At 36.0% G+C, this 19,821-nt stretch overlaps 1 protein-coding gene across 1 annotated transcript in view; it reads left to right on the top strand.

Moving 5' to 3' along the window:
• Positions 1-19,821, top strand: part of CFAP47 (cilia and flagella associated protein 47) — a 283,396-nt gene that overhangs the window by 193,801 nt on the left and 69,774 nt on the right. The window contains exons 54-57 of the mRNA XM_026047310.1: positions 682-793; positions 6,658-6,762; positions 11,792-11,948; positions 19,122-19,223. Coding sequence (XP_025903095.1) covers positions 682-793; positions 6,658-6,762; positions 11,792-11,948; positions 19,122-19,223 — 476 coding nt within the window. The remainder of the gene's footprint in view (positions 1-681; positions 794-6,657; positions 6,763-11,791; positions 11,949-19,121; positions 19,224-19,821) is intronic.

The raw sequence follows: 19,821 nt of genomic DNA, 5'->3' as shown, positions 1-19,821 counted from the left end.
TGCCACAGTTTTGACTAGTGAGGATATTCATTAGGTAGATAAATTGTTGCAAAACCAATATATGTATCTCATTTTTTCAGACTTTTCCTGTTTATTACTTTCAGTGATTCATCTTGGATTGTTTTTGCATGTCACTTGGTGTTATAACCAGAATGTTATTTAAGGTCATATATCTCTGTCAGAGGCAAATAATATTTTAGTTTGATACCAACGGAGGAATCTTAGGGAGTTTGCTGACCTCTTTGGAAAATTGTGTTCCTTACTGAAGGCTCTTTTTGTGTGTTTATTAACATTGTTTGGAAAACAAAGAAGAAACCTGTAACATACAGGGGCAGCTGATTTATGGTATCGCACTGACATGGTGAGCAATGTGGTGTGCTTTAGGACAGCCCACAATATCCTTTGAAATATAGAATTTCTGCATGCCAAATAATGATTTGTCATGCTGTAATGAGCAATGCAACAGTTATACAAAATGAAACTGATATTAAGTTATTAATAGTTAATACTATAAATATGTGCCTGTGATGATGGTAAACTGGTAAATGCAGTAAAATATAATTCTTATTTTCAGTAATATTCATTCTTCTGAAAAGAAAATAAGTGATTACTGATAGACTGCAATGGAAGAAGCTTTGTAATTAATACTCATTTCATAGACTTCTATGTATTTTTTTCCAGATGGGTTCGTCTGTACGTACCTGTCTTTAATCCTACATGTGAAACTCTGGAACTGAAAATTTTTAACAGCAATCCTAACAATTTTTCAATTGAGACCGATCCAAAGCAGCCTGTAAGTAGACTGGAGGAAAAAAAACAAAAAAAAAGAATATGTATTCCTTCACAAAGTGATACAAGAGAGCTTTCTCTTCAAAATACATGGAAGCCAATTTTATATAGTGAAAATATTGTTGAATGTTGAAAGTATAAAGGGTATACAGAGAAGTATTTCAGAGATTTTATAGCTGAAGGATAAAAATTAATTCAATCTGAAAAACAAAAAATCAACAAACAAGACACTTTTTTTCCTTAAAAGCTTTGTGGAATGGTTTTGAAAAGGACTATGGTGTTCACTGCAATTATTAGGAGGAATTAGAAGGAGGTATTGTAAATAAACCAATTGTATTAGAAGGTTCAAGTGATTTTAGGAATCAACAAGGTAAATATTTAGGTAGGGTGATAAAATGCTAATGTATGATAAGACATATAATACCTGAGACATGGCATTTACAGCCAGCTTACAGGGCCTGGTTTTTATCCATTTTGCCTCAAGGAAGCTTCAAGCAAATACTTGGCAACATTTTATTCTCTAAACTCATATTTACCTAGAGAATGTTTCCTACTAAGAAAATCTTCAGCCTGTTTTTAGTGTTATGTACTTTACTTTTTTCTTCTCTTACAAGAGCCCTTCCATCTTCTTGTCTAACGTTTTTGTCATTTTAATGACCAAGAATTGTATAGAGGGAATCAGCTTTCACATTTTCATCGAGATCCTTAAGGCCTTTAGGATGTCAGGGACAGAATCAATGTTAGAACATTGATTCTTGACCATTGCTTACTATGTTTAACCCATGTTTACCGTGTATGTATGTGGAGTTACTGTTTGCATTGGGCATAAACTGTTATGATGAAATATTTTGGAGAAAGGATGAGGGACATTGTTTCTTTCCTTTGTTTCACAGAGTGAGTTTCAAATCTCACTCTAATTTTACACAGATCAAAGGACTAGTCATTGGAAAGCTACATCTTCCAAGGTAGCGCAGATGATATTGGGAACGCTCTGGAATTAACTCTGGAATCAGTCAGAGCTAATTTATGTGCAGCCTGGTATAAGAGGGGCAAAGGGATCATTGTGGGGAATGTTGTCCTCCCCTAACAGAGAGGACGGGAATGTTGTGATAGGAACTTAGAACAGAGCTGATAAGGTAGCACGTATGTTGAATGGTGAAAATAGACATAAACTGGTAAGATTGCCATAGGTTCATTTCTGGCTTTCAGAAACTAAACAGTAAAGTACACTAGTGCAAAATGAGGATCATATTTGCTTAATAATTTGTCTGATATTTTGCATAGCATTACATCAGACTTAAAGTATGAAATATGAAATGTTTACATCTTTTAGCGTATCTTATACATTTCAGTAAAAATTGCAAGTGCTATTACTAGTCATTTTTTCAATTGATATTTGAAGAAGGAGCTAAAAATATAGTAGATAAAAATATATTGATCACCTGGGAGATTTATACCTATTATGTTTAGATCATTGGCACAGAATTGGGTTTTTTTCTTGTGACAACTTGTGTAGATATCATTTCCTTTCAGCCTTCCTAATTTGTGGAACTTCCTAACTTCCTAACTAACTTCCTAAATTTCCTAATTTATTTCACACATAAAATAATTGCATTTCATTGTTTAGAAAGAGACCCATTCAATGCTATCTTCAGCAATTTTCTTTCTTTCTTTTCTTTCTAAAAGAATATTCTGTCCTAAGGATCATTTTGGCATTGAAATCTGAAATGTTCTCTGAATTGCAATAGTTCCCTCTTCCAATTAAAGGGTGGTTTTGGATGGCATTTGCTATAAACAACTGTCAGATATTTATTTAATTTTATGGAAATATAGCCTGTCTGTGTGTATCTATCACTTTTCTACTAATTTTCTCCCTTTGTGGACTTATCTTGGTAAAAATTAATTTAATATCTTTCCCACAGTCAGGGAGTGGGGGGTGTTTGCTTGAACAGCATTGCATCCTAGGTTGAATCCTTCCATACAGCACTACTTTCAATTTCCAAGAGATTGCTGTTTTTTTTTTCTCATGAATTGTGATAGCAGTTTTCATTCACATATAAATTTATTGTACTCTCCACATGATTTGACTTCTGATTCTGCTTCAACCTTTCTGTGATATGCTGAAGAAATTTCCTGCTTTAATTATTCATGTTTCCTTCTCTATTTAAAGGAAATGTTTTCTTGTCTGCAGGAAAAATACAAGGCTGAGCTAATTTGAGAGATTCTCAGATGAATAAATACAATAATAGCAAGCAGATGATTACAACAATAAATCAAAGATGGGATTACCCTATTTAGGATGGGTAATTGAAGAGAATTAGTAGAGTCATTTTAAATTTTCAGATATTCTAAATCAGTATGTTTAAGTATTTCATGTTATTCCACGTATCTGTTATTATGTCATTTCAGGTGTGAAACTGTTGAAAATATTTAGGTATGAATCAGGCTATCATTAATTATATTATCATCATTAATAATATTATCAGTCACTTAACTATGTTAGATGAATTAGATACAAGAGGCATGTAAGAGAAAAAAAATTCTTCCAAGAAAAGAATAGCCTAAAATGTAACCACAATTTTGACTAATACTACAAATTTTAAACAAAATTGAATATGATATTTATCACAATCACTGCATGTTTTTATCTTTCCAATTTCTGAAATATGACAGGGGATTTTTTTTTATAATTTTGATTAAATTTCAAATACAGACATCATTAACAGGCATTCTTGAGGTCGAGAAAATAACTTTCAACTGGTCCCAAAATTTGGGGGCTTTGAATAAAATTTGAAGGATTTCAGTCTCTTGCAAGCTTCATGTAAATTAGAATAATTTCCATTAAGTTCTTTGTAAACTGAAGAAAGTGAGAAAATGAGACATATCTTGTTAGCAGCTTTGTAATTACAGTCTAAAACAGCTTACAATGAGATATAGCATCTTGATTTTCTTTTAAAGACTTGATGAAAGTTAACAAAGAAAATTAATTTAGGATTCTCTTTGATGTGATTTGGATTTTTATATCTAATTTTTTTTTTTTTCGAATGGATTACACCTATTTTTTCCCCTTTTTCTCAAGATTACATTGTACATGTTAACTAATAAATCTTTTAAAATGTTCCCAAATTCTCTAAATGTTGGCATGGGAGTGAACTATTATAGATTTACTGCAATTTTTTTTTCAGTTGTTTTTGAGATGAGGTTGTGGAGTGTTACCAGCTTCTGGAGGACAGGGATTGGAAACTGGGACTCTTGTTTTTTTCCTGTCTAGTTGAGCAGGGTTCATTTCCATCATTTAACAGATGAATATTCTCAATTTTCCGTAATGTTGTGTTCCCCAGCCTATTTTGTTCCCTCAATATATGAATACATACACTGACATTTTATAGATGTGCATGTTATATTTATTCATCTGTACTTATGATACAACTTACATATGGGGACATCTCTATTGCTAAAAAGAAACATGTGTTCACTTTGTCTTCAGCTTGTTACTGTCCCGGCTTTTAACCATGCTTTTCAGGAAGCTCTTGAGAATATTGTCTTTCATCCTAAGCAGCCTTGAAACACAGTTTTTACTGAGGAAAAATAGCTTGATTAAAAAAGGTTGGCAGAAGAGAGAGCAGCCTGCTCTCTCAAGTCACTATGTGCAAACTGTAATAGTTTGCTAATGGCTGAGTGTATTTCATGTGAAGTAGAGAATAAGCTGGGCTTTAATGATAAATTTCTCTACTTGGATTTATATTAAGAAGCTACTGGTTGCCTTTGATATGAGTGTCTTAGAGGACACTTGTTTGTGTAAACAAAAGGAAAGGCGGGGGGGTGGGTTGACTTTTGTGTCTTTTACTGAATGGCTGTGGCAAAATATGACCTTGTTTAAATGTGTTGTTAAAGTTATTTCCTCACTTTTTTGCCTTTTTTTTTTGTTTTTTTTGGTCTAGCTCTTTGCTTCAAATCAAATTACTTTCTGTACTTTCTGGCTACAGTAGAATATCATATTGCACAATATAAAATCTTTTTTTTTTTAAGATTTATAATGTCAAAAGTAAAAACCTTTTAGGCTTTGAGAGCAGGCATGTGGGTAGGTTACCATGACTGTTGCGTGAACTTTTTGGATTCATTGTGGTGGTACATTTTCTATGTAATGATAAAATATCAGCTCTGCTTATTGAATGCTTATTGAAAATGGAATTTTAGTCTATTTTTATCTTTATGAGAGAGTTGTTTTTACAAATAACATAGTTCCCTCTTTTAGCGAAATTATTATTTGGAAAATGTATTTTCAATCTAATCTTGGGTTCTTATAGTGAGAGAGTGTGCCATTACCTTGCTTTTCCATTTCCTTCAAAAGCATTTGAGGGGAAAGCTCATTAGAGGGTTTTTTTCTTGCTGTTCCTAAGTCCATGGTTGGTATTCTGCCAAGCTGGTTGGATGGTACAAAGTAGAGAGGAACTGGACTGCAAGTGAAACTAGAAATGTCAGATTTTTAAAAAGGGCCTCTGGATATTGAACATACACGGTAATTCGCTAGGAGAAATGGAGAAATAAGCTATGCAGGCTTTTTTTTTTCAGATGATGAGCAGCTAAATGAACTCTGTATCCCTATCCCTTCCCAGACAGGAATGAGGATGGTGGGTGGGAAGTAACTTTCCTTCAGGCCAGGGTCATGGAGGGTCTTTCTGGGTAGTGAAGGACTTGCAAAGGTGACAGGAAGGGGCTGCTGTCAATTACCTGCTGGTGGCAAATGTGCTTTCAGGTTGCCACTCACCTGCATGACATGCAAGACGACGACAGGAAGGTGAGGCAGCAGCATCGTAAAGGCCCACGATGGTCCCAGGCCTTGGCCAGCACCCCGTCTGTGTCTGCCAAGGGGCAGCTGGGCCCCGGGCAGCCCCATCAGTTGTGTTTGGCCTTTGGGAGCTCCGAGGTGAGCCTGCATCCGAGCTGTGCTCGAGCACAAGCTGCCAAACCTGGGGAGCAAGAGGCTGCAGAGGCTGCCGGTGCACTCTGGAGAGTGAATTCTTTAATAACCCTCCTTCCCTGCCTGTTAGCAGCCCATTCTTCCAGGGCAGTCGTTGCCTCCATAAAGGGAGTTGTCACTGCCAGCTGCTATAAGGTGATATTTTGAAATTTATTGGTTGTGATACATATATCATTTTATAAAATGCAGTGGGATTGCCTGTAATTCTCATCAGTTCGGTTTCTATCTTTGCACATGGAAGCATGGTGTAAACATATATATGATATTCAAAGCCTATTATTTATTAAAACAACAGTTGTGAATTCAGTGATTCTAGCCAATTATTCAGTCTATTCTTAGGCATTTGTATTATTTAGAAGTCTGCTCTTTCACCGCTCATCTACTGCTTCATGACCCCCTGTGCAACTGTGACTCAGGCAGCTCAGTTCAGAGGAAGGGAGCATTCTGGCAGCCTCCTTCACAGTGTTAGTTTATGGAGAGGTAAACAGAAGGAGAAATAAACAACCATTTGTTAAAACCTACCACCCCTCTCCCTTGTAAGCCCATATACTTCTTTTAAGGTGAACATAATAACCTTTTGGTATTGTCAGTATGATCAGACACAAATGCCTTTTTGCATTGCTATTTGGGAGAACCTTTACCCTTCTCCTGGAGAAGTCACTAAAACTGGCTCAGTCCCTTCTGGAGAAGGGATGTGCTGTGACTGCCCCTGAGACTACTTATTGCAATAGCCTTGCTGCTTTAGTGGTGCGAGTAGAGAATGCATCTGGGGGAGCACATTAATCACATAAATGTCAATGCTGCCAGAACAAAAAGTGTCTCCAAAAAAAAAACCAAAATTAATTCTGTCCTCCCTCTGCTTTGCTTTTGTATTTGTATTTGTACAGTTGATCGTCACTCCTCATTCCAGAACAAAAGTACCTGTGAAATTCTGTCCGTCTGCCCTTGGAAGAGGCAAACATAAGGCATCTATAATCTTCAGATGTCCAGAGGTATGATACTGTATTTGCCAAAACACTTAGAATTCAGTTTAGATAATATTTTTGACTAGAGTATAAGAAAGACTGTCAATCTGAAGGACAAGTTGAAATTTATTTGCTGGATTCATAATGAAAGAGCAAATGCAAAGATATTCGTAAATTCTAAATTTTTTAAATTTAGGTTGGCTTTTTTTTGGTTTTGTTATTAAAATAATATTGACTAGGAGCTGGGACAAGTAATTAGTATTTATTAATTTAGATATTGAAAGTGGTTTTTATTTTAAGCATTTTAACATTTTTGACTTTATATTTCTTCCTATTTTTTAATAAGAAACACTAAATAAAGAAACATGAATCATCAAAAAATTGCAACTAGGCCCCAAAAGAAAAGCTGATAATATGATATACATGACATTATTTCATTACTGACCTGTGGTTGATGGAGATATTCTATTTCCATTCAGTTTCCTCTCTTTATTCTTGCTGTGCTGTCAGATAACCTAATGGACTGCTGACCTGTGAATTAGTACTGTAATGCTAAAAAATATTTCAGTAGCATTCTAAGTAACATTACCAAAGCAAATATATGATGAAAAAGAATTATTTAAGGAAGTGATGTCACATTTTTTTCCTGATAAAGTATGTCTAACAGACAGATAATTTGTAGGCAGTGTTTGCACAGCATATTTTTTTCAGAATCCTTCTCTTTTAATATTTATTAAGGATAAGCACTGGGAGCCAGCAGTTCTGATATGAATAATACATGTCCAAGGCTAGTTCAGGAATCATTGTCTTGTCTGAATCCTAATAGTAAACAGAAGTCATATCTATAAATTAAAGAAATAATTCTTCACCAAAACCAGGACCAATGAAACAACTAAATAATTCATGTAAGCCTTTCAGGAACAAATTGAACCTTGCCATCTGAATTTTGTCATTCAGTGCATCTTTTCTTAAATAATGGCAGATCTCCATTTTTCATCTGTAATAAATGTTGGTTGCTATCCCATCCTTCCCATTGCTTTACCCAGATCTTCCAAATCTTTTTAATCTGTTTATATAATTTTGTTATTTTTCCGTGCCCATTTTTATGCCTCAATCTTTTGAGTTTTGTAAATTTCCATTTATTTTCATTGCTGTCATACTCACCAAATTCATCCCAGACTATTTTGAGGTGCTAGCTGTTAAATTGATAACTGACAGTGAATATTTGCATAGACATAGCATAACAGCCCTTTTGGGGACTTCATTTTTGGATGAAGACTTGGAGTGTCTTTCCTGCCAGTGATGGAAGCCTCAATCAACTTTTAACCTAAAAAAAAAAAAATGACTTATCTCCCTTGATTTTTCTGATTATATATATCTGAACAGATACTTTACACCATCTGATAGCTGTGTAGCTGACTAACCTAAAATCAGTTAATGATAGTACTTACAGGATAAGTCCTAACTGTTTCTGATTTTGCCTCTTTTATGAATTGAAAGAAAATGCTCTGTGCTATTATCTTCTTCATTTGTTTTTGGTTTGAAGCTGCAGGAAGAGTTCTTCACAAGAAGCATCTGAGTTTACCCCTAATCACTTTACTGAATCTGAATTTAATCTGAAATTAACTCTATTGGGACAGCATAGCTGAAATGTCAGCTTGAACATAACCTACTTTCAAAGTCTGAAATGTTTCTGTTACCTTATTCTCCTACCATATCTGTAGCATCCCTGTGTAATGGAGTGGGCTGAACAGTATTAAGTAATATGGGAAAGAAGCTGGGTATTAGATTTTATCTTGTATTATTTTCTATACAGTGTATTGTTTTTATTGTTTTCTTTTCCAAAAAGGCCTCTAGTTTTATTTGAATCCTTTTTCAGTTGCTCATTTTGACAGAATGTCAGAGCGAGTTTTTTTGAAGATGCCCAGCACTTTGAAGCAATGGGATACATCTAATTTTCTGGAAAAATAGTCTTCTGGATCACAGAATCACAGAATATTTAAGGTTGGAAGGGACCTCTAGAGATCATCTAGTCCAACCTTCCTGCTCCAGCAGGCACACCTACAGCATGTGGCACAGGGCGGCATCCAGGCGGGTTTTGAAGACCTCCAGAGAAGGAGACTCCACAACCTCCCTGGGCAGCCTGTTCCACTGCTCTGTCACCCTCACAGTAAAGAAGTTCCTCCTCACCTGCAGACGGAACTTCCTGTGCTCCAGCTTATGGCCATTACCCCTTGTCCTGTCGCTGGCCACCAGTGAAAACAGCCTGTCCCCTTCCTCCCTGCATTCTCCCTTCCTGAACTTATACAGATTAATCAGATCCCCTCTCAGCCTTCTCTTTTCCAGAGAAAACAGACCCAGCTCACTCAGCGTCTCTTCATACGAGAGATGGTCCATTCCCTTAATCATCTTAGTTGCTCTTCTCTGGACCCTCTCGAGAAGCTCCACATCCCTCTTATCCTGGGGAGCCCAGAACTGCACCCAGTACTCCAGGTGCGGCCTCACCAGAGCTGAGGAGAGGGGCAGGATCCCCTCCCTTGACCTGCTGGCAACACTGCTCCTGATGCAGGCCAGGATCCCATTGGCCTTCTTGGCCACGAGGGCACACTGCTGACTCATGGTTAACTAAGTGTCAACCAGGACTCCCAGGTCCCTCTCCATGGAGGTGCTTTCCAGCAGGTCAACCCCTAATCTGTACTGGTGCCTGGGGTTATTCCTCCCCAGGTGCAGGACCCTGCCCTTGTCCTTGTTGAACCTCATGAGGTTCCTCTCTGCCCAACTCACCAGCCTGTCCAGGTCCCTCTGGATGGCAGCACAGCCCTCCGGAGCGTCGACCACTCCACTCAGCTTGGTGTCATCTGCAACACTGCAAGGTGTTAGGATCTTAACACCTGTGTGTCCAGTTCCTTAAAAGGAACCTGGACAGTGCACTCAGCCTTTTGTATATATTGAATTACATGAGGGAGGTGTAGTAAAGAAGAACATGAGCCAGGTCCCCAAATGTTACAGTGTGCAGGCTTGGCAACTGCTGAGCAGTGTCTAGTTGGCCATGATGGCAAAGGTGCTTCACTGAGGAGGTTAGTCCTGTGCCTTGCATTGCAGCAGTGTGTGGCTTGCAGTCCGTCTGAATAATGTGCAATGCTATCTTGTTGCTCATGTATCAGTACCATGAACTGGATATATGTTACATTTAAGTCAAAAATAACCAAATAAAATGGAGCAATGGAGAACTCCCCACACTTAAGGAGATTTATGTTGCTGTCTAAACAAAACATAGACTCTGTTTTTATATTCTGACTGTTAGCATTGGGTGGTTGCTGCATTAATATAGAAACATTTCTTCCTTCTTTCTAAGATTCTATTAAAATGCTGTAGCCCTGGATGACTTCTACCAAGAGATTACCTTTAGCAAGTTTAAAATGCCTTTTTCCTTGTCGCATTGAATGATAAAGGCAAGCAATTTTGCCATCTAAGACAATTTTCTGAAGACTTATGACATTATATTTTATTTAGCCCTTTTTATATTTAGAAGCCTCAATGATTTAGTAACATTTAACCGTGAGTATTTCTGGATTTGTTGCTAGATTTTGAACCTTCTCTGTTACAGACTTTCTTTCTTTTTCACAGAATCACAGACTGGTTGAGGTTGGAAGGGACCTCTAGAGATTGTCACATCATCCAGTCCATGCACGGACTGGATGATGTGGAGACTCCACAGCCTCCCTGGGCAGCCTGTGCCAGGGCTCTGTCACCCTCACAGTGAAGAAGTTCCTCCTCACATGGAGATGAAACTGCCTGTGTTTCAACTTACACCCACTGCCCCTTGTCCTGTCACTGGCCACCGCTGAGAAGAGCTTGGCCCCTTCCTCCCTACATTCTCCCTTCATGTACATGTTAATCAGATCCCCTCTCAGCCTTCTCCAAGCTGAACAACCCCAACTCACTCAGTCTCTCCTCCTACAGGACCAGTACCTTAATCATCTTTGTTGCCCTCCGCTGGACTCTCTCTAGAAAGAGAGGGTTTTGCAGGCGGGTTACTTAGAATTAAATCCACTATTGTGGATAATGGCAATAGCATTTCAATTTTTATTTATTAATTTCTATTCTCTTTATGATGCATACATTTTGTGGAAATGTATGGGGTGCCTACATAGTGGAAAAAAGCTGAGCAGTGAGTCATTTTGAGGAGTTCATAATGAACCTGAAATTTTAGTCTGTATGTTTGTTACTTAGTTTAAAGCCAGGAATGTAAATGTATGTATCATTAAACATTTTCTTTAAAATAACCTTAACATGTACCTTAACATTTTTGGTTTACTTTTACTGCTTATTCATCTTTAAAACTTCCATAATGAGTGGCATTGTTAATATCACTTTAAAATTATCTTAAAAAATTAAATTGGGGAAAAATTTGGGGAAAAAAAAAAAGATAAACACATTTAGCTTCATTACCTTTGTCTCTCTCTCTCCCTCTCTCCCTTCCTTATACCTTCTCTCCCAATCCTCCAGTATGGTGATACTTTAGATCAACCAGTTCTTATCTGTGTTCTTGATTCTTCTGTGTGTATTTTTTATATTTAAAGTCCTTTCTTACCTGTGGAGTAATAATTTTAGCTTTTTGGTGATTCTACTGCTTTCTCCTCCATGAATTATTTGCCTCGGTCTTCTGAAGAAGACTTCTTAATTCATCTGTTTGCAGGTTTTAATATATGTGCTCTCAATAGCCCTCTTGCTATCACCCACATCTGTTCATTCGCTACATTGGCAGCCCTGAATAGTTACACAGATGCTCTGAGTACACAAAAGTTAAATGCAAAGAAGAATAACTCCCTAACTCCCACATAAAAAGCCTGACACTTTGAGGCTATTGGTTTCCAGATAGCAATATGGGTAACATAATAGCTTGAGGGAAGAAGAAAGAAAGAAAATGTTAAGTAGCACTTCATGTACTATAGAAAATAGAGAACACTAGAAAGATGGAAGAAGGTAGTTTGTCCTAAAATGCACTGGTAAGACTTGTCAAATAATATATAATGACACCATTTTTTATCTACAGCTACAGGAGTGGCTATTTTACCTTTCTGGAACTGGTCTTCTTCCTCAGCTGATGGAAACAACTAGCATAAGTGCATGCATTGATCAGCATTCTTCTGTCATCATATCCTTCAGAAATCCAGCTCCTGAAAATGTACTAGTAGATGTGGAACTAACAGGTACAGTATTTTATTTTTGGAGTAACGTAACTGACTTGGGCATGAGTTGAGTAGTTATGGTTACATTTGCTGAATTTTACATACTGGCAACTGAGATGTTGTGCACCTTTCACACTGACCCTGGAAAGCTCCAGAGACTGTGCTGGGAAATTGAGAAATAACACAAACCTTTGCACAGCACACCAATTAGGACGACATACTAATCTCATGCATACAGGCAGCTAGTTTGTGACTGTGGACCACAGTCATAAGGCAAAAGTATATATTATACTGTTTAGGTATTTTATACTACAGATAGCTAAAGAAGCTCAAAATAACAAAGCTTTTCAAGTTAGTTCAGACTGACCTTCCAAGCAAATACCAGTATTTTTAAACGTATTATAAAAAAGTGTAAAATTCAGAGAGAGTGAAGATACTAAAATCACTGTCCATAATGAGATTTCACAGATGATCAAAATCAAGTTCAAGTTCCATATTCTACTTTATGACTGAAATTTACATGGTGAAAGAGCTTTAGAAAACTCTAAATTTTAGAAAATTCCACCTAGTCTAGCATAACAGTAAAGAAGCACTAAAGCATTTTCTGGCACCTGAGTATAACAAAAATTCAATATACAGCTTTCATCAGCTCCTAGCCCACCATGGATCCAGCAAGAATGTAAAAAACATCAGCAAAATCAAACCTGTGCTAAGGTAAGTTTTAAGCCAGGTTTACACCGTCATGCTGTGATTTGGGATTTGTGGTGTGTAAAATAAGTGAAGAAATAAATCTTTTAATAGAGTAGATTCATTGTTGTAATGGATTCATGCTTTTGAATAAATTACAACTTCTGCAATATGAATTAAAACTAATGCATTATCACAGAGAGTTGCCAGCATCACAGTTTATTCCCTGGAAAAGAGATGATGATGCTTGTTTATTCATTTTCAGTCTGGATCTGCTTGAGCTTATTTCTTATATATTTCCAAAAGTTTTGTTGCTACATTTGCTTTGTTATTGGTGCCCATTTTTTTTTCCACAGTGGCCCCTTAATTTTATTAGGTCTTTGCTGTATACTATATGATTTCTTTCTATTAGAGCCACAAAGCGCACAAAAGTAAGCTGAAGCTAAAAATGAATTAGAGCTTGGCCCCTTCCTCTGTGATGAATTATCATTGTTAATTCTAATATTCTGTTTGGAAGCTAAGGAAGTGTGGACTTGATAACAGGCTGTTGCTTGGGTTGGAAACTTGGCTGGACCATTAGTCTCAAAAGATAGCCATAGCCATGACCAACTTGACATTCAGCTCCTGCTTCATAATAAGTATAGTACCCCGAGGGTCAGTCCTGTGGTCTGTATTGTTCAAGATCTCTCTTAACAACATGGATGAGGATACAGAGTACGATGTAAATTAGGGAGAGAGAGACTCACATGATAAACTGCAAAGCTGCTACATGGTTGGAATACCACTTTTTGTGTTTGCTCTTGTTCTTCAATTTGTCAGTCATTGGACCGCTGAAGATAAATAGTAAACTTAGACATTTTCAGTAACGATAAATCATGTAAACTTCCTTGCAAATGTTAGTCCCTTTTATTTCCCTCCCGCTCTCATTCCATCTCCCCTTTATCCTAGCCCAGACACAGAAGCACTTTGAAGTACTAGCTGTGCAGCCAGCCTTACTTGATCAGAAATTATTTGATGACAGCATTTCATGAAGTGTAAAAGGGGTGCGTTATATACGTGACATGAAGTTTCCCATTGCACTTTGTAGAGGGCAGCCTGGTTTATTCTAGTGTGAAATGTAAATTGGTATTCTGATTTGTATAGCAACAATGGATGTATGGAACCATTATGAAAAGCAAGCTGCTTGGCTTGTTGGGCATAAATCCACTGCCAAATAGCATAGCTTAATATTCTTGTACTAATAAGTACTATTTGTAAAAATGCTAATCTAATGCTGTTCGAAAAAAGAACCAAACCTCTCCACTATACAAAATATACAATCCTAACAAAAATGATTTATAAAGCTTAAATGTGGATGCTAAAAACTACTAAAATGTAACATTCTGAGAGACTTAAATTCTTAAATTTGCAGAAACTGCCTAGTTTAAATATTTTAATGAAAACGTAGTTGTCTTTTTGACTACAGAACATTAACATGTCCTAGGGAGATTTTCAATAAGAGAGACAGTGCACAGGCAACTGACTTAGACAAAGAAAGACTAATGTTGGCTTTTATGCATCAGAAGTTTCCAGTCTTCATTTTTTTTCCTTACACATCAGTAGACTTGACATGATGATCATCTAATATTCTGTGATCTGTAGTGGAATTACTAAATGTTTTCTCTGAGAAAATGAATTTTCTGCTGTGGTCTTTATGTAACCAAGACTACACTTGTCCTCTAAACTATGTCTTGAATTTGTTAATCTGTTTAATTTATAATGTTAGTTTTCTAATTCAGTTGTCACTGGCGACCTATAAATAATGTTTACTTGTTTATAATCACAGTAAGATAGTTATGTTATGTACTCAAGTTATCTTTAGAATTGGTGGTACATGCTGCTCTTTGCTCTCTCTAGAAATATTTGTCATAATTCTCATTTCATTCTTTTCAAAGGAAGAGAAGTCTAGTCTTAGAAGCAATTTCATGAATGCAGCAGTTCAGAATATATTTCTAGTTCTTACATGTCCTGGAAAATAATTTCCATAATGGCATATAAATTTAGTTTAATGTTAGCAAGACTTCATTTACCTGGAGCGAAAGCAAATAATATTTTAATATACTAACTCGAATATTGTAGGTACCATACAGATATGTTTGCCTGCTGTTCAGTTGATTAACTTTTTTTCAACATTCAGAATGAATTTGCCAACCCACAGACTAATCAATCAGGTTATAAAATAATACTAAAATGAATACATTGCTCCTATTACCCTTCCTTTTTTTTCCCCTTTTTTTTTTTTTTTTTCCTTGCTTTTTAGAACTGGTTCCATATGTCTCCAAAGAATTACATTTTATTAAAAACAAAATAAATAAGTAAACTTGGTGATTCATTTCACATATTGTTTTTACAGATCACTATGTGTGCTTTGTTACATATCACTATTTCCTTTTGGAAGATAAACAATTATATGAGATTTTAAGCTATTTTCTTTATCCTTAGTAGTAACCTGACCTGTGCAAGACAAAGATTCTAATGCACCTTTAAGGATCCGATTGTGCCAACTATAGAATCCTTATATATTGTGCTAGCTATAGGATCCTCTATAGGTCTCTGCCTAATGTAAGATGGAGACTGCACATTTGACCAAAAATAACCAATTTTATTTCCATGAACCTTTATACTTTCATCAGTGGGTGGATTGGCCGACATTCCAGGCGGCTGCGCTGTAAAAGTACATGAAGGGGGAATGTAGGGAGGAAGGGCCAAGCTCTTCTCAGTGGTGGCCAGTGACAGGACAAGGAAGAATGGGTATAAGTTGAAACACGGGCAGCTCCATCTCCATGTGAGGAGGAACTTCTTTCCTGTGAGGGTGCCAGAGCCCTGGCCCAGGCTGCCCAGGGAGGCTGTGGAGTCTCCTTCTCTGGAGATCTTCCAAACCCGCCTGGATGCCGCCCTGTGCCCCGTGCTCTGGGTGTCCCTGCTGGAGCAGGGGGACAAGATAGACTAGATGATCTCTAGAGGTCCCTTCTAACCTCAGACATTCTGTGAATTGCTGCGATACACCTTTCCTACCAAGAAATGAACTTCAGTTGACATGAAGTTGGTCTTTTCTTAGGTCCTATGATTTTTTTTTTTTTTTTGCTATGACTTTGCTTAAATCAGTTTGTTAATGAAGTGTCTAAAACTGCACATAATATTTCAAAATCATTGAAGTCACAAAGACTCCTCCTCATATCGTGATGCTTTACACTTTATTTATGTGTTTTGGCATGAAGTATCTATCTTTGTCCTTGAATCTCTTGTTGCAGAGGAACTACACACTTGGGAAAGCATAATCTAATTAGGAATGATAGAATTATTACTTTGGACATGACTACAGTAACCTTCCATGTGATTTACTTATGCATTTTAGTCTGAGATATGTCAATCTTAACATAATCCTCAAAGGGAGAGCAGAAGGCTAATAATTCCAAAGATATATAGATTTTTTTATCAAAAACATTAATCCAAAGAGCAGAAAATGATCATAATGTCAGTGAATAATTCAGTTTTTGAATCTGTCTCAGACCTTGAAAATATGTTTAATAATTAAAAGAAAATGTTATTTTAGCACAGAAGCATGTTTTTGGAATTCAGCAACATTTGTAGAATTTAGTTCTTTGAAGATTTAATGTTAGCTGTTTCTTACTTCAAGTAACATTCCATCGTTACTTGAATGTAACTGCACTATATGTGACAATGGAATACAGAATTAAAATAGAAATTAATTGGGAAACATCTTAGCTGTGCCGCTCTTGATGTTATCATTTTGATTTCTGAAGCTTTGTGAAACGCAAGAGCATTATTCCTAGGAAATGCTTCTTCATGTGTATTTTGAATCATATTGTAACTCAAACAATGTTTCATCTTCAGTAAGTAAAACCACACACCGTCTCATAATTTATGAGGAAGTGATGAAAACCTGGGCTCCCAAAACTTAATCAGCATTTTCGCATTGAATTTAACAATGCTTTTTTGTTATTGTTTTTGTTTTAATCCAGGATTGATATATGTATCTGGGGCAGTGCTCATGGGAGCAATGTTTATGTGACAGAAGAGGTTTTTTTCCCCAATTTGTGCCAAAGATCAAAGCTAGAGAGTATGCAAACGCTTACGACAGATCATGTAGCGACCATTTGTCAGCTCTTTCAAGTTCAATGTTTTTCTTGTGTAAACCCCAATGTGTAATTCTTCTAATAAGGTTTAATGGATATAGCTGAAGAGATATGTGATTGATAATACCAAAATCTCCGGTATAGATCAGACCACAGAGTGCACCTGTGCAAGAGTTTTCTTTAGCAGTTAGTGCCTGGAATGCTTTACTTTATCTGACCTGGATAATTTATCCATTCTAGTGGACCAAATGTATTTCCATGTTTCTGGAAAAAAAGTGCTACTCTTTTTTTTTACTGGATTTTTACCTGAAAGATTGAAAGCTATGAACAAATAAAACATGAAAGTTAGGAATGGATTAAAGGAGGTTAATTGGTTCTTCCCTAGAATCCAGTGTTATCTGCATTATCAAAATTGACCTCTACAACATTATTTGAGATGGCTTTTGGTAATGGCTCACTCACAGTCACATTAAATAGGTGGCTTAAAAATTAAGGATTATTAAAACTTACTGTATTTCCAAGGTGGGGTTGCATGCTGGTAGCTCAGCCATCTCAATTCCATCCTGAGATTTCCAAACTGGGATTGCCACTTGTTTAAATGAAGGTGATGAAATCTTTAAGAAACTGCTTTCTGCAGCTTTATTAAGTCATTTAATTGAACTAAATACTCAAAGGTAAGTCTGCTACTAGCAGTTATTTTTCCTTCAGGCAAAATATGTTGGACATAAATATTGGGATAGGTATGTTAGACAATGTGGAAGTAATGGGAAATTGAAGATGTTGCCATTTTTAATCAATTTTGAAGGGGCTTAATCAATTTAAAGTAAAGTTGCCGAGATTACTTTGTGCTGATTTTGGCATAATGGCAATCATGATTTTAGCCACCAAGGAGGAAAATAAAGTGTAATTTTTACGTATGCTTCCAGTCTGATAAATGCATTTTTGAAGCATTGTGAAACATAATGTGAAGCATGTTAATTTTATATAGTGGTATTTATAGCAAAAAAATCATCAGCAATTTATTGCATAGCTCTATCAAAATATATATTTTTGCTAAATAAATAAATTACATATATACTAATCTCTTCAAAACCCTTCCAGTAAAAGAAATATATAGTACTCAGAGTGCATGCATAATGGAGAATATATAGAACAGAGTTCCTCCAGACTAATTAGGGAAAGCTTTCACAACAGCCTGGGAAATAGTTGTCTTACTAGTATACTAAAATAGGTATGTAGACTTATGCACTCAGCTTCTGATATTTGTAAAAGGTCTCCGTAATCTTTAAATAGTCCCCTGTAAGTTGCAAATTTCACTAATTTAGTTTCCAAATCCTGAAACTTTTACACTAACCCTTTTACACTAATCCAGTTTCCAAATCTGGAAACTTGTTCCTGAGGTGAAAGAATTCTGAGGCCGTTTCTGCCTCTGAAAAGGGGGCAGAAAAGGGGCAGAAATGTTGGTGTTTCCAGCTTTTTGTCACTTTCCTGGACCTCTTAGTTCATTGTTCTGTCTCTCCAAGTGAACTTAATTTTGTTCTCTAGCCCCACATGGAAATCTTTCCCAAGATGTCTAATGCATACACATATATCATATCTTATTCTCAGCAGCTCATCATTCAGTGCTACTGCCCTTTATTATGACATATTAATCAGCAATGATCTATCTGTTGGGCTCAGATTCTTGGAGTTAACCTATACACATATTTCCAACAAGATATATCCTACAGTCTCTGACTGTTGAATCCTTTAGCTAGAGACCTTGGTTGCTTGTACAGCTCTAGAACATTTTTACATAATGATAAATTTTTCCACAACTCTCTCATGTCTCATTTTTCATTTCTCTACAACATTGATATTAATTAATGAAACAATCAATTAATGAAACAATGAAATTGAAAACAATCAAAATAATGTTAAAATCCTGGGTCATTATGAAGTAATCTTTTGGTTGATTGAATAACTTGTCATCAGGAAAGCAGTAGTTATTATTATCTGTCATTGTTACAATAGCGTTAGTTCTGAGATCCTGTTTTCAAGCTTTATGTTGCACATTTCATAATATTATGGGCTTTTCTGGCTATTTTGATTTTTTGGTATCTAGTAAATAGATTTTTTGTAACTATTATTTAACTGAGAAGATTCAATCTTTTTTAATGGCTTGCTCTTTTATTTGATGTTATTTTAAATGATTATTATATCTATGCTTCAGCACAATAGCACAATAATAAAAATATCTTTAAGAGAAAGAAAAAAAAAAAGCCATATCAATATATTTTGAAAAACATCCGTCTAAGAAGTTCATTTTCTATGAAAAGTTTTTCAGTCAATTTCTGCTTCTAAATGAGTTCCCCTAATCTTTCCTCTGTAGTTCAGGAGCAGTCCTATTGTCAGGAGCAGTTGACTGATTCTGCCCAAGCCAAGTCCCCCCGTAAGGAACCTGCTTTCTGCCTTCTGCTCAAACAGACACAAGGTAATTTCTTGTTTTTACTTTGAACTTTTACAAGATGTGATCTTTTATGGTACCTGATATGTAGAGTTTGTATAAAACTCTGATTAATACTTTCAGTGAATATGGTAAATGAATCTGATTCCTGTGGAAACTAGAATTAGCCCTATGTCAATGAAATTTATACATGATACTTAAAATAGTAATAATAATAATTGATATTCCCTCAGTGATAGTTCTTCTCAATTGTATAATGTGGATTTTTGGAAAACAGATACTTTTTCCCTCACTCGTGCAATAATTATCTGATACTTGGAAATATATTTTCATTTATAAATAATGTCTTAACACCAAAGTGCAAATGTTGGTTGTGATGATGATATATAAAGGCAACTAGAGCATGGGAAAGTGATGTCAGATGAGATGTTACAAGTGTAATATAATACAAAGAGTGCCTGAGCCCATTCAGGGATGCAGCTTTGAAAGAAAAGCTTACATCCAAATAAATAAAACTTGGGACTGCCAAAGTGAGCAACAACATCATAAGTACGTTTGTGAACTATTAGGTAGAAAAATATGAGTTATTAAAATTCTAAATTAAATTTAAATTGAGGAACTTCAT

Source organism: Nothoprocta perdicaria, unplaced genomic scaffold (assembly GCF_003342845.1).
Source record: "Nothoprocta perdicaria isolate Ctin4 unplaced genomic scaffold, notPer1 scaffold_49, whole genome shotgun sequence".
NCBI classification, from domain to species: Eukaryota; Metazoa; Chordata; class Aves; order Tinamiformes; family Tinamidae; genus Nothoprocta; species Nothoprocta perdicaria.
Note: the sequence above shows the minus strand (reverse complement) of the source record. Positions and strands in the feature narration are given on the sequence as shown.